The sequence below is a fragment of the Nannospalax galili genome, unplaced genomic scaffold (assembly GCF_000622305.1).
Source record: "Nannospalax galili isolate Female #2095 unplaced genomic scaffold, S.galili_v1.0 scaffold1206, whole genome shotgun sequence".
NCBI lineage: Eukaryota > Metazoa > Chordata > Mammalia > Rodentia > Spalacidae > Nannospalax > Nannospalax galili.
Genome location: NW_008355162.1, coordinates 382431 through 397907, shown reverse-complemented (window position 1 = coordinate 397907; position 15477 = coordinate 382431). Strand labels below are relative to the sequence as shown.

Genomic DNA, 15477 nt, shown 5'->3' with positions numbered 1-15477 from the left:
ATATATATGGCTCAACAGCAGCAAGGGAAAGCCCAGGGCCAGTAGAGAGGCTGGGCTGCTGTCCGGGATGTGCGCAAAGCTCGCCTAGCAGCCTTGTGTCCCCAGATCAGCCCCCAGGCAGGGCAGTGGCAACTCTCCTCAGTTCCATGCATGGCTACTCCCTTTTCACAGAAAGTCAGCATCCATCTAGGTTGCTTTCTCCCCCTCCTTAGCCAGCCACGCGGTATCTCCCCAAAGATCCCATGCATAATGGTGGCATTGTATTCTGCCTAGATATGCCCTCATTCAATTAGCTGATTAATCATTCTCCCAATTATAGACCCTTAATCACATCTACAGAGTTGCTTCAGCTGACCGATCTAGTAAACGCCCACACCCTAGGCTGCTATTTGACTTTTTTTCGATGTTCTGGTACACCCATGTCCACTTAGCTACCAAAGTCTACATCACTGCACTGATAAGAAAGTTAAAGAAAACATCCCTTCACATGTCTAGACCTAGTTATTTGGGTCAGGCAAACACTGTAAGGAACAAGGCTCCTCCTTAAAGAACATAGACAGCTGGTATGCTAGCCTCCAAGTGACCACACAGGGGCCATTGACTTGTGCCAGCAGCAGCCTAAACACTCCTTTCTTTCCCCAAAGACTAACTTGCAGACACAGTTGAATGCACATCTTTTACCAGCTTAGCTGCTGCAGCTGACACCCCCTAAAAAAGCTGGGCAGCAGAACTATCAAGGGGCTGAACGTGTACCCCACCCAGGCCTTGCTTCTCCTGTGCCCCTGAATACTAGGCTCTCGGTTCCTTAGGCAGGACTCAGAATCCTGTAAGTGACCAGAGTTCACAGTTCAGGCACTGACTGAGATGCTATGAAATACACTAATGGGTAAGCCTGCTCGTCAACTTAGTGGGACTTAAAATTCCATAGAAACAAACTTCTGGGCATGTCGGTGAGAGTTTCCAGATTGGGTTAATGGAGGTTCAGGAAGACCCACCCTAACTATGAATGACTTTCAGTAAGCTGAGCACCAACCTTTACCTTTCTTAATTCATGTGACTAGCCACCTCAAGCTCCTGCCTCCACGCCTTCCCCACCATGATAGGCTGTACTGCACACCCCACATTAATGATGGCTAGAGCTCCTGGGTAGCTTCAGGATAGGGCTTCACTGGCTAGACAGACCAAGGCAGGAGAAGGTTGGGATTTTCTGTTTCATGAAACCTCATCCTTGGGGAGGTGACCAGGGGCTGAAGGCTAAGTTGATCATTAGTGGCCAATGACTGAATCAATTAAACTTATGTAAGGAACCCTCCATAAAAACACAAAAGGATACTAGCAGGCTTCTGGATTGCTGAACTGAACGGATTGTTCCAGGTGGGTGGAGCACTCAGGGAGGGGGCAGGGAAACTCCATGGCCCATCCTGGATAAGTCAATTTGTGCATCTATTTCTACATTGGGGTTCATCAGTAGCCTTGGTCATAACTTTCACAATAAACCAGTAAACATAAGGGGAAAAAGAATCTGCATTCTCACATTGGTAATATATTGCCTCAGGGGGTAAAGCAGTCAGTCACCAATTTTAAAAAAATACAGGGCCGAGGGCTGGAGAGATGGCTCAGCAGTTAAGAACACTGATTGTACTTACAGAAGACCTGGGTTCAAATCCCAGCACCCACACGGCAGCTAACAACTGTCCTAGGGGATCTGACAGCCTCTTCTGATCTCCGTGCGCATTGCACGACATGGGTACACTTACCTACATGCAGGCAATACACACATACACATAAAAAAAAAGAGCCTTCACGGCTCATTCCTGTAGGAGCTCAAGTCCTTCCTCACTTAGAAGTTCGAGGGTTATAAGGAAGACCTAGGGAGTCTTCACCTTGCAATTCTCAACTCGCAAAAGACCTTCCCCTCTAGGCTGCTTGCAGTAGTAGACTTGAAGCTGAATCAGTTCCTCCATGCAATCTCTTTGAGTGTGTGTGTGTGTGTGTGTGTGTGTGTGTAGGCCAGAGGTCAACCTTGGTGTCATTCCTCAAAAGCCATCCACTGTTTTTTGAGACAGGTTTCTCACTGAGACCTATTGCTCCCCAATTATGCTAGACTGGCTGGCCAGTGAGCCCCACGGTTCCTCCTGTCTCCACCTCCCAGTGCTGGAATTACAAACACATACCACCATTCCCAGCTGTTTAAATGGGTTCTGGGGATCAAACTGAAAGGCCAGGCACCTCAAGGGGCTTCACCCAGGGGTGATCTGTTTTCCCCAGTAGATTGAAAACACTCTGGGGACCAATACCTGCCTCACTTATTTCTGGAACCCCAGGGTGCAGGCTCATGAAGGTGCCAGGAGGGTCTGCCAGCCATTCACTCCCAATGCTCTACATCCTGTCTTCCTTCCCACTGGTTTCTCACAGCATTTTCTAAGCCTGCCCTCATGTTGTCCAGGGGGCTGTCCAGTTGGCTGTTGGAGGTGGAGGCTGGGCAAAGAGGGACTCACCAAGGCTCCTTCCAGGCATGTGGCATAGTTATAGCCCCGCCCCATCACCAGGAGTGACCTCTGTGTGTAGAGCTCCAGGGCCAGGTCATGGATCTTCTCATCCAGTGACAATACTTCTTTGATCAGCTCTATGCAATGCACAGAAGAGGGAGAGAGAGTCGGTCATTCTGAGTCCAAAGCAATATTCAAAAGGAAAACGATAGGCTATAACAAGGTTTTGGACCTCGTATCACTTAGGATACTTTGCTTCCTTGCATTACTTTAGAAGGACTTTAAACTTAGATCATGGGTGCTAACTTGGGTTATTGGCCAGTAATTTGTTGGGATGGCAATTCCTATTTGTGTGAATATGTTTATGAGCATCTATAACGTAGGCGGGGAACTAATCTCCAGCTCTATTTCACAGAAAAGCAATCAAGGCTCAGAGAGACAAAATCACCCTCTGACCAGCCACAGAACTGGCATTCCAAGTTCACTCAGTTCTCTGCCCTGGTCTGGGTCTCAAGGCAAAGCCAGTGTAAGTTAGACCCATGGTGCTCAAACTCTCTGGTGTCAGGACTCTTTTATACTCTTAAAAATTATTATGAATCCCCAAGAGCCTTTGTTTTTATGAGTTATCTCTCAATATTTACAAGATTTGAAAATAACACTAAAAACTTTTTAAAAATCTATTAATTCATTTGAAAATAACAATAATAAACCTATGATAATACTATATTGTCTGGAAAAATTGAGTGAGAAGAATGTTATTGTTCAGTATCTTTCAAAATATTTTAGTTTTAATTTTTATGTGTATGAGTGTATTGCCTGCATGTGTGTAAATGCACCTGTGTCATGCAATGCCCCAGGAGGCTAGAAGGGGGCATTGGAGCCCCTGGAACTGTAGTTGTACATGATTGTTAGCCACCATGTGGGTGCTGGGAATCAAACCTGGGTCCTCTGCAAGAGCAGCCAGTGCTCTTAACAGCAGGCCATCTCTCCAACCCGTTTAACAACTTTTAAATTTTTAAATTACATTTATTATTTAGCATGTGTGTCTGTGTAGTTACATGGGTGGGTGATTTCGTGCCATGGTGAACATATGGAGGTCAGAAGACAACTTGCATATGGGTTCTGGGAATCAAACTCAGGTCATCAGGCTTTGTGGCAAGCACCTTTACCAACTTAGCCATCTCATCAGCCAACTTTTTTTTTTTTTTTTGTCTTTTTGGGACAGAGTCTCCCTGTAGCCCCAGCTGGCCTGAAACTCAATATGTAGACCAGGCTAGCCTTGAACTCACAGAGAGACATCTGCCTCTGCCTCCTGAGTGCTGGGATTAAAGACCTGTTCTACCACTCCAAGCCCCAACATCTTTATATGCATTTTTAACGTCTGACTTTTAAAAAAAAACTTTATTATTTTTATTTTATGTGTATGAGTATATTGCCTGCATGTAAGTGAGTGCACCCATGTCGTGCAATGCTGTGGAGGTCAGAAGAGGGCTTTGGATTCCCCTGGAACTGCAGTTAAGGACGGTTCGCAGCTGCCATGTGGGTGCTAGGAATTGAACCCGGGTCCTCTGCAAAAGCAGTCAGTGCTCTTAACCGCTGAGCTATCTCTCTAGCCCCTATGTCTGACTTTTTAATAGAGGAGTTTATGTGCATATCTGTGTCTACATAACTCTGTTATATTTGTTGTTGTTGAGGTATAGTTATGTAACTCTGCCTTAAAGGAAAAATTAGGAATTAAAAATTTTTCAAGTAATTAGAAATGTTTTTCTTTGGTACTGGATCAAATACAAGAAGCTTGTTATAATGCAGAGTTGAAAATATGGAATCTGAAATCTCAATTAAGTTTTTCTACTTCATTACATTGAAATGTACTGTTCTGCTTTGCACTTTAAACTTTTTTATTTATTGTTATTTTATGAGTGTTTTGCCTACATGCATGCAAGTGCACCACAGGGCATGCAGTGTCTGCATGGGCCAAAGGGGGCGCTGGATCCCCTGGAATGGAGTTACAGACAACTGTTTGAGGCCAAGTGGGTGTTGGGAACTGAACCAGGTCCTCTGCAACAGCAGCCAATGCTCTCAACTACTAAGCCATCTCTCCAGCCTTTTCTTTGCACTTTAAATGGCTCTTTCGCACCTGCAAAATTTTGTGACATCCAAAGGCCCCAAAGCTTGACAAACCTTCTAAAAATGGGCACATTTCTTTACAAAATAGATTAGAAAACATCTTTGTTAAAATCATCATGATCTTAGAAAAGTTTCCAAAATCTGGGACATGGTTAAACTCATGATGGTAGATATCAATATTATAAGTCATGGTTGAAAGTGTGACCTTTATTACTGGCAACCAGTGCTGTTGTTTCTTTGGAAGGGCCTGGCTAACTTTGCTTATTTAGGGGTAAACATCTGTCACTGATCAGCTTGTTATTTAGGGGCTGGGAAAGTCCAGGGAGAAGGGAGCAGGGATGAAGTCAGATGTAAGAGAGGTGCAGCGTACAGCACTCCAGGACCTGTTCCAATGCTTTAAATCTTGGCCCAGCAGGATCTCCTGGGGAGATGGGCAGGGAGAAACATTGGTAGAAAGTTCTAGAAAGGAGTCATCAACAGCATTCTTTACAGGAGAAAGTCAAGGAAGAGAATGACCAAAAAGAGCTTCATGAATTTAGAAATACACAAAGCTGAGTTCTGCAACATACCAGGTAAAGATTTGAGGCCCCGGATGATCTCATGCCTCCTGTTCTGTAGAGAAATTCGGTCTTCAGACATCATCAAACCAAACATCACCAGAGAGATGAACTGACTGGTGTAAGCCTGGGGACAAAGGAGAGACCAGGAAGACCTTAAGACTGTTGTCTCCAGGGTGGAGAGATGGCTCAGCAATTAAGAGCACTGATTGCTCTTATAGAGGACCTGGGTTCAATTCCCAGCACCCACATGGCAGCCAAGAACTGCCTGAAACTTCAGCTTCAGGGGATCTGACAGCCTCTTCTGAACTCCATGGGCATGGCACGACATGGGTGCACTTACACACATGCAGGCAATACACTCATACACATAAAATAAAAATAATGAATAAAATATTTTTAAAAGACTGTTGTCTCAAAGGTGTTAGAGGAGCCAGAAGAGCTAAAACAACATGGAAAAAAACGATGTAATAAAATGAAGAGATGGAGGTGGGGGGAGAGGATGAGGAAGTGCAAGAGGAAGAGAGGGAGCGGTTTCAAAAGAGAGAAGCCATCTCTCCAGTCCATGCCCTCCCCCAGGTTCGCCCTTAGGAGCACAGGCAACTCCTACCTTGGTGCTGGCCACCCCAATCTCTGGCCCTGCATTGATGTGGACTCCGCAGTCGGTCTCCCGGGAGATGGAGCTGCCCACAGTGTTGGTGACGCCCACAGTCAGTGCACCACGGTCCTTACAGTAGCGCAATGCCAGGAGCGTGTCTGCAGTCTCACCTGCCACATGGGGGCGATGTCAGTGAGTGTCTGCAAGTGCAGGGTCTCTGCCAGCTCACACTCCACCTCCTCTCCACACTTCCTTAACTCTTTCTCCCAAGTGGAAACCCATGCCCAAGACTCAGCCTAGTCAGTCTTCGGAAAAGAAAAGCAGGCGAAGAAATATCTTTTCTGTTGTTTCTTGGATTCAAGAATTCATTGCTATTTGTGTTAGGCACTTTCTTGAACCCTAATCAAGCCAACTCCATGGGACTGGCGTTCCTCATTTCCCTTTACAGTGAGCAGCTGGGAGAAAGGCAGACTCCTATCTCCATCCAGGCCTTGCAGCTGGCTCCGGTTGCCCTTTCTAGGACTCAAAGCTGCCTGTGTCAGAATGTGCTGAGCTTTGAAAGAGTCAACATTTAAAAAGCAAGACTGGCCCATGTGATGCTTCTCAAACAGAACTTGTTTGGAAAGAAATCCTTTTTGCAGCCTCCCAGTTGGACTCAAAATATTTCTAATAAAGCTCCTTCAACAGGTTCCTGTATAAGCCAACTCCAATGCCAAGTTCTATCAGTATTAAACAGCTCAAGCTAAAGTAAATATGAAGCAGGGCATAAAACCAAAGCCAGTGAATCCATAGTCTCCAGATTGTTCATCCACATGGCCACTGTTCTTGGTTGTGCTTAAATTAATTTCTTTCCAGCTACCTGAAAATTGGCCACCAAGTGCTTCCAGAAGGTCTGATTCCTCTTTGACCTCTGGGTTTGCTGCATGTGACCCTAAGTCAATCACAGGTTGCAGAGGGCAGAAAGAAAAGGAGGAATATGGTGCTGCCTGCATCATCCTCCCTAATTTTGACAGCTCAAATGGGTAGTTATTGTTTGTTTGAATGTCATTAAAGAGCCAGCCATTGCTGTCTAGAGACGCAAGGGCTGCCACTGCACAGTTTTCACATGAAACTCGCCTGTTTGCTGTTACTGTTAATCTAAAGGCCACTAAAGCAACTCCCAAATGACAAGGCAATCAGGTGGATGGTGGGTACATCTGGATTAGGTTTTCTTGGCTTGCCATAAAAATGGAAATGGTATTCAAAATTCAAAATGCAGACAGTATTAAAACCTAGTATGATATCAGAGCAGTACTGTCAACTCAGCTGTGGTAATGACATGTGGTTCCATGTCTTATCATTTTTGGTCCACATTCTGAAGCATCTACGGACATGATGTTTGGGAGATGGGGACAGGTGAATGCACACCTGGAAAACCCAAGGTTGGCCGGGTTGGTCATTTCTGAGGTTAAACCAGTCATTACTTGAATATCCTTGTTTGTATAAAGGTTTGAATGTCCATAATTAAAACATTTCAAAAGTCCTCCTAAAGCTCCAGGAGGACCCCTCAGCTACAGCACCTGCTCTTACATAGTGTGAAGATGCAGGCTCGCTCAGCTGGGGAAAGCCTCCTTCCTCAACCAGAGCCTCTACTTGCTTCCCCCTGCTGGACAGCATGGAAACTGCACACAGCAAGCCCCTAGGGCTTGGGCAGAGCCCATGGTTGACTCCCAACCTAATAGAATTCTGAGAGGGAATTTTTTCATGGCTAAACTAAACCCAGGAAACATTTATGAGCACCTTGGTGAGTGTTCTCTGAAGTGCTGGCAGGAAGCTTGGAATGGAAGATGCCACAGGGCAGAGATAAACCAGTGGACTTGGATTCCCTGCTCAGTTTCAGTTCTATCACACCCTGACTACAGGGCCTTTGATGTCATGTGGCCTCCCCATATGTTGAACAGCTGTCCTCCTAATTGAAACATCCCCTCTAGGAGGGAGCTCAAGACCCAGGAAGTCAATGAAATGTAAAAGGCTCAGGAAACTCCTGAAAGTCACAATATTCAGAGCCCCCAAATTACACAGGGGTAACAATTGCTTGGGGAGAGGAGACTCTGGGGCCGGGTCAGCTGCTCAGTTTCCCTTGGAGCCCCAGGAATGCAGCTGTCACCCAGATGTGATGCAGCTGCCTTTGAGTCACCCATTGTCTTGTAAGTAACCCCTCACCCAAACTCCTGGAAAGTAACCTCAATAAACTCACTGGTTTACTGAGCTAGACTTGGGTGGAATGATTTCTTTGGTTTGCCTTCCATGCTCTTTGTGGAATAGAAAGATGTTTGTTCACATCTCTGTAGGGACAGTCATACATCACACAATGTCGACAGTAACTGATGCTCTTAAGAGTTAAATGACCTGATGCATGAGACAATGTGTGGCCTGGCAGAGGCACAGAGGATTAGTGGAAGAAGAGAGAGGGTGGTATACCTGATAAGGTACAGAGAGAAGACAGCCTGGAGCTGAATCAATGCAAACCTGGTCATGAAACCTGTATCCCTTACCTGATTGGCTTATAAAAAAGCAAACATCGTCCCTGAACACGGGTGTGTTCCTGTCCAGAAAATCGCTGGCAAGCTCAACCATCACAGGGAGCTCAGTAAGTTCCTCCAAAACTTGTCGTGTCTGAAGCCAAAAAGAATGAAGACTAAAGTCAGTCATGGGCCCTATAGGGACAAAGGGCAGCTGGGCTTCTAAGGACAGTTGTGTTGTGACTTGGTGCTTTGTCGTCCAGGTAGTGTGGGAACTTCCACACTCCCAGGCCACCTTGCAGAAGAAAGGGCCCAGTGCAAACTTTCTCAAGCTCCTGTTAATGAATACTAAGGCCTGGCCGAATTCAGAGGCCAGTGCACAACATATTTATGACTAGTGTCTCAGCCTTGACTGCTGCTAGTTTCCTGGTGCCATCAAAGGTTGGGTGTGTTGCACTTACAGCCACAGCGGCGTGGTAGCTGGTTCCACAGCCGATAACAATGAGCCTTCGGCATCGTCGAATCTCTTTTAAATGGTCCTTCAAGCCACCCAGGAGAACTGCAGGATCAAAGCAGGATGTTAATGCTGACTATACATATGACTACATCCACTGGAACAGGACATAGGCAGGGGCTTCCTACTGAGGATTACCTGTGTTAGTCTCAAAATTCACCCGACCTCTCATGGTATTAAAAACGGATTCTGGCTGCTCGAAGATCTCCTTCTGCATAAATGCACTGAAGTTACCTGGTCAGATAAATGTAAACGAGGTAAGTAATTTTAATTTAGATACATTCCCACTGACTAACTTTGAACCACAAAAAGCCTGGTTAAAGGCTTAACCTCTATTGCATCATAACTTTTGCCAAGACGTAACCATGACACATGACAGCATCACCTGTAGAGCCCCATACAGATGCTAAAGGGTGTGTGCAGTGTCATCTGCCTGATGGCATGAGAACAAGGCAGAAGTGGGTCAGGCACAGTGATCACCTCCAGCCTATGTATTAGACCCTGTAGCTTTGAGTCTTCTTGATGGGCTTTGCTATGGAAGAACAGATAGCCTAGGCTGTCGCTCTGGGCCACACTCCCCTTAGCAAAGCCAGCTCTAAATAAAATGCTTTCCTTCCCAACACCACATTCTTAGAGAAGTACAAATTAAGCAAGTCCAAAGAAATTTCTCTTAAAATAAATAGCCTCCTTGCTTCTGTGAAAAAGAAAAGAATTTCCACCAGTATATGTTTAGATCTGAATGGGATCAGATGATTGACAGAGCTGATCTGACTACAGGGCCCTGAGCGGATGGCACTGAATATTTGGAGGTGGCCAGAGGCAGGCTGGCAATGTTTTGTGTGCTGCCTTCAGCAAATCACTTATATTAAAAGTACCATCAAGCAAATAAATCAAGCAAGAAGGTTATTGTGGGGGAGAGAAGTCTGGACAGGTCATGACAGATAAAGAATCAAAGAGGGCTCTCTCAGGGGATGTTCCAGGGACACTTGGATGACTGAAAGGACCTAGTCTGATCATTCAGATAGTCAATGCAAGGACCCCAGCTGATCAGGCAGTCAGCCTATCTGAGAAACAGTGAGGTGAGGCAGCTTGGCCAGAGCCAGTGGGGCATGGCAGGCAAAGGGCTGAGTGTGGTGGGGCCAGGTTTGACTCAGGGGGTTGGTGACTGTGGGCTGTAGCAGGGAGTTTAGTATGTGTGTGCAGGGGTGTGTGTGTGTGTGTGTGTGTGTGTGTGTGTGTCAAGGCGTAGCCTGGAGGTCAACATTGCATATATTCTTCAATCACTTGCCACCTTTTTTTAAAAAAATATTTTATTAGCTGGGAATCAAACTGGGTCCTCTGCAAGAGCAGTCAGTGCTCTTAACCACTGAGCCATCTTTCCAGACCCCACTTCTTTTTTTTTTTTTTTTTAAGATTTATTTAGTGACTATTTGATTTTTTGAGACAGCATCTTTCACTGAAAATGGAGCTCATCGACTTGGCTAGGCTGGCTAGCCAGAGCTCAGAGGTCCTTGTCTTCATGTACCCAGTACTGTGACCACAGATATGTGCCATGTCTTCATACCTGCGCAGCAAGCACTTGACTGAGCCATCTTCCCAGCCTGAAATATTCCTAGTTTTAAAAAAATGTTCCTTTATGCCAGGTACATTTTGTTAATTAACCTATGGTTTCTTATCTAATCAATTTGGTTATACAGAATGCTTCTTAAAAAATTTGAGCTGGCATTTTCATTATTGCATTAGAAATGGACCATATCACACATAAAGAATATTTTTAAATTTTATGTGTATGAGTGTATTGCCTGCAGGTGTGTAAGTGCATCCATGTTGTGCAATGCCCGAGGACAGAAGAGGCTGTCGGATCCCCTGGAACTGGAGTTATGGACAGTTGTTAGCTGCCATGTGGGTGCTGGGATTCGAACGGGATCTTCTGCAAGAACAGTCAGTGTTCTTAACTGCTGAGCCATCTCTCCAGCCTTCCTGAACCTGGAGCTCACTGATTCGGCTAGGCTGCTGTCCAGTGAGCTCTGGGGATCCACCTTTCTCTACCTCCCAGTGCTGGGATTATAGATGCATGGGCTATACCAACTTTAGTGAACACTTTACTCAGTGAGCCATCTCCCTAGCCCTGGGAGGTGGGCTGTTACGGTGATAACGGTGGGAAGCCATTGGAAGGCTCTAGGCAGCAAGAGAACAGCAAGGTCTGATTCACGTTCTCAAAATGTTACTCAGGCTGCCCTGTGCAGTGGGGATTGCTGAGGCAAAAGTGGGTGCAGAAGAGCAAGGCACGGTGGGACACACCTGTAATCTAGCACTTGGGAGGCTGAGGCAGGATGATCATGAGTTTGAGGCCAGCCCGGGTTACACAGTGACATGCTGTCTCTAAAACAAGCCCCCATCAAAGAAAAAAAACAAGCTCAAAGACACACACAATAGAAAGGAGTTCAGGGACACAGGGTATGTGTGTGAGGAAGAAAGTGGTCCACAGTGCCCATTACTGCAGAATCCTGCGGGGAGGACAAGTGAGGACTGGGGTATAGGAATGCACCCCAGACAGTCAGGTGACAGACACACAGAGGTCCCCCATCAGATATGTTCTACCAAGCTCTCCACAGCCTCTCTGCTCCTTAAGCCACAGGCCACCTGCAGTCTATCCCAGTAGTCACGGTGGGTAGAAAAGCTATGACCCTATGACCCCCCCACACCCAGGGCAGGGCAGAGAGTGTGTCAGGACCTGGCCCCCAGCCCTGCACAGAGGACACCTGCCTTTCATGATTTGTTGCAGTTCCATCTGCAAAGTCTGGATGGCTCGAGAGGGGTCATCACTAGCTGAGCGCTTAACTCGGTGAATGGAGAGTTTCCCGTCGGCCACTGCGGCGATGTCATCATCTTCCAGGAAGATGACCCGGTTGGTGTGTTCTATGATGGCACTGAAGTGAGGGAACCAGACATCATAGTTCACATCCTGCTGTTAACAGTTACAAGGCAACACCCACTATTTCCCACATTCTAGGAGCGACAGTGACATTACAGTAAAAATGTTCACAGAGGAACTTGTCCCCCAATTTTTCACACCTCTGTCCTTCCATAGTTATTTTGACATTTAACTCCAATCTTAACCCATTATGGAATGTATGGAAATATGCAATCTCTTTTTATAAACATTGTTACTTCTATCTAAGATATTTTTAGCCTACTACAAAATTAATGTTATATCTAAACAATTCTTCCTTCATATCATCAAATATCTAACGTGTTCAAATTTCCCCAGATAATATCATGGATACCTTTTCAAAATCGATTTCTTCAAATAAGATCTAAACCATGTCACTTTTGGAGATGGCTTAGCAATACACACATACTATTTTCATTATAAAGGGAAAAATGCAGCAGCTTTAAAACTTTCCCTTATTACATTTATTTATTCATTTGTGTGTGTGCATGCATGTGGGTAAGGGTGGGGGTGAGTGCCACGGCATATGTGTGGAGGTCGGAGGAAAATTTGTGAGAGTCACTCCTCTCCCTTCATCATGTGGGGCATGAGATTGAACTCAGGTTGTCAGGCTTGGCAGCAAGCACCTTTACCTATTGATCCATCTTTCAGTGAAGCAGTCAGCAAAGCACAGGCTCTACGTGCGCAGGCCAAGCTGGCAGCTGTTGCCCCAAGGGCTCTGCTTCATGTCTGTCAGGGTCACTTTTGTTTTCTTCTTTTTCTGTGTGGCTTGGCTATGTCCCCCCTAATTCATGTGTTTAAAATATAATCCCCAAAGTCATATGTCAACAGTGTTGGAAGGTGGTGGTGTTAGGAGATGATGGGGTCATTCACGGATTTATAGGATATTGGAGAGGTATTGTTCCAAAAGTGAACTCTCTCCCACCATGTGATACCCTCACCAGGCTGGCCTCAAAGTCACAGACATCTGCCTGACTCAGCCTCTGGAGTGCTGAGAAAATAATTCTTAACTGTTAATTTTAAAACTCATTCTAAAGCTTGGCTTGGTGGCTCCTATTTGTAATCCCCTAACTTTTGGGGCTGAGGCAGGAGGATTGCTATGAGTTTGAGGCCAGCTTGAGTTACAGAGTAAGACCCTGTCTTAAAACAAAAACAAAAATACCTCATTCCAAGAGTTTTAAAAAGAAAAATTGCTGGGTGTGGTGATGCACACCTTTAATCCCAGCACTGGAGAGGCAGAGGCAGGCAGATCTCTGTGAGTTAAAGCCTGCCTGGTCTACATAGTAAGTTCCAGGCCAGCTGGGGCTACAGGGAGACCCTGTCTCAAAAAGACCAAAAAAAAAAAAAAAAAGCAATATTAAGTCTTATTACCAAGGAAGTTGGACTCTCTCCCTTGATTCAAATCTCTTTCTGTTTCTTATAATAAGCATCTGCAGTCTTCTGCTTTGGGACTTTTTGTACTGAAATTTATTCTGAGGAATCTAGTTAAAGCATTTATTTTCGTTGCAGTGAATATTATTGCTTTTTTGTTCTTGTTTTGTTCAGGAAATGTGAGATGAGGGTTTTCAGTGTTTAGTCCTGTGAAAAGCTTCTAGAAGGAATAAGGCAGCTGACAGCTTAGTGATTACTGCTGGTGTACGAGTCCCACATCTTTATTCTCTGAGCAGCTGTCAGCATTAGTTTGAACAGCCATCAGTTGGCTTTAAAAAGTGTATAATTATATTGCCTATGAACACTTATTTTATCTTCTTTCAGGGATTCATGCCTTTTCTAATTTTAGAAACATCTCTCAGTTCACTGAATAAGGTACCATTGATGGTAAGATTGCAATGGTTTTACATGTTTCTATGAAATAAAAACTTCAGCAAACTATAATGGCCAGACATCACTTGTAGATGCCCAAATATGTAAGATATCTATGTTTTAGAGTCATTAAGATAATATTAGCATCTCACTGAAAAGATGCTCTGAGCGTGACCATCAGTGTTAAGTGTGAGGTCAGCTGTGGGCTCAAAGAGTCCAGGGAGCTCTAGGTTCCTTTTCCTTCCTTTTCCCCAGGAGATGTGGCCAAGAATCCTCCTTTTGGAGAAAGCCACCCCCTCCCTCCAGAGGCTGTGAGGGCAAAAAAGCCACAATGGAAAGCTAGACAAACTGGGATGAAGAAGGTTATACATTTATAATGGCTTTCTACTTCAAATAGCAACTCTAGTGTTCTCTCTCTCGTCTCTCTCTCCTCTCTCTCTCTCTCTCTCTCTCTCTCTCTCTCTCTCTCCTCACTCCCCATCCTCCTCGTGCGTGTGTGTGTGTGTGTGTGTGTGTGTGTGTGTGTTTGTATAAAATTTATGTACCCTGGCCCTTGAAATAGCACAGCAGGTAATGGTGCTTGCTGTCCATCCTGACAACCTGTGTTTGATCCCTGGGACCCATATGGTAGAGGGAGAGAATCTAGTCCCTAAAGTTCTCTCTGTCTCTCTCTCTCTCTGTCTCTCTGTCTCTGTCTCTGTCTCTGTCTCTCTCTCTCTCTGTCTCTCTCTGCCTCTCTCACACACACACAAATCAATCAATATATAAATGTAAAAACAATTTCTGTACTAAAATAGGAAAGAGAAAGACTTTCTCAAATTTCAAGTTATTTTGTGAATTGATGAGAACACAGACTGTAGAATCAACTGGACAAACACTTCACCTTGGCTCTATCTTTTATGAATGGTCATACCCTAGGCAAAGGAATGGGGTTTGGTGACATCTGCCCCAGATGAATGGAAGCATTTAAAGTCCTTCCAGACAGAAGGTAGGGCTGAGCAAGCAGGCTAGTGTATTCACATCTGCTAGGTTTCCCAGAGAGGCTAGAAATCCAGGTTTGATGTGAAAGCTCCCAATTTCAAAGTTCTGGCAAGTAACTGCAAGTCCAAAACAGTGGGTGAGTGAGGCTAGTCTGTAGCCACCGGGTTGCCGGTAACAGTCATGCTACATGAGGGTTCCAGAAGGGCTGCCAAGGGCTGAGATCTGCCTTGGCCCTGACCTTTCTTGAGCCAAGAGACAAGAGCACAGATGGGTGGAGGTGGGGGAGATAAATAAGATATAATGGATGTTCTGTTTTGCTTTCTGTTGCTGTGATAAACACCATGACCAAAAGCAACTTAGAAAGGGTTTACTTCAGCGTACAGGTTATAGTGCATCAGTGAAGGAAGCCAAGGCAGGAACCTGGAGGCAGGCCTGAAGCCGCGACCATGGAGGAACGCTGCTTACTGGCTTGCTTCCCCTGGCTTGTTAGGCAACCTTTTTTTTTTTCGGTCTTTTTGAGACAGGGTCTCCCTGTAGCCCCAGCTGTCCTGGAACTTACTGTGTAGACCAAGCTGGCCTTGAATTCACAGAGATCCACCTGCCTCTGCCTCCTGAGTGCTGGGATTAAAGGCGTGCACCACCACGTCCGGCATCGGCAACCTTTTTTAATACTACCCAGGCCCACCTGCTCAGAGACAGCACCGACCAGTGACTTGGGCCCTCTCACATCAATTAACAATTAAGAAAATGTCTCACAGACATGCCCATAGACCAATCTGATAAAGACATTCCTCAGTTGAGGTTCCCACTTCCCAGGTACCTAAGTTTGTGTCAAGTTGGCAGTGAAAGCTAACTATGACAGTGGGGGTAGAGTATAGCTTAGTAATAGAGTGCTTGCCTCCCATGTAGGAAGCCTTGGGTTCAATCCTCAGTGATGGCGCGCGCGCGCGCGCA

General features: G+C 45.4%; 1 protein-coding gene across 1 annotated transcript in view; it reads right to left on the bottom strand.

Annotated features, from left to right (window-relative positions):
• Window positions 1–15477, bottom strand: part of Gfpt2 (glutamine-fructose-6-phosphate transaminase 2) — a 55334-nt gene that overhangs the window by 5840 nt on the left and 34017 nt on the right. Inside the window, exons 10-16 of the mRNA XM_008852233.2 lie at window positions 11553–11716; window positions 8925–9020; window positions 8734–8831; window positions 8306–8426; window positions 5784–5941; window positions 5186–5300; window positions 2499–2626 (exon numbers count right to left, since the gene is read on the bottom strand). Coding sequence (XP_008850455.1) covers window positions 2499–2626; window positions 5186–5300; window positions 5784–5941; window positions 8306–8426; window positions 8734–8831; window positions 8925–9020; window positions 11553–11716 — 880 coding nt within the window. The remainder of the gene's footprint in view (window positions 1–2498; window positions 2627–5185; window positions 5301–5783; window positions 5942–8305; window positions 8427–8733; window positions 8832–8924; window positions 9021–11552; window positions 11717–15477) is intronic.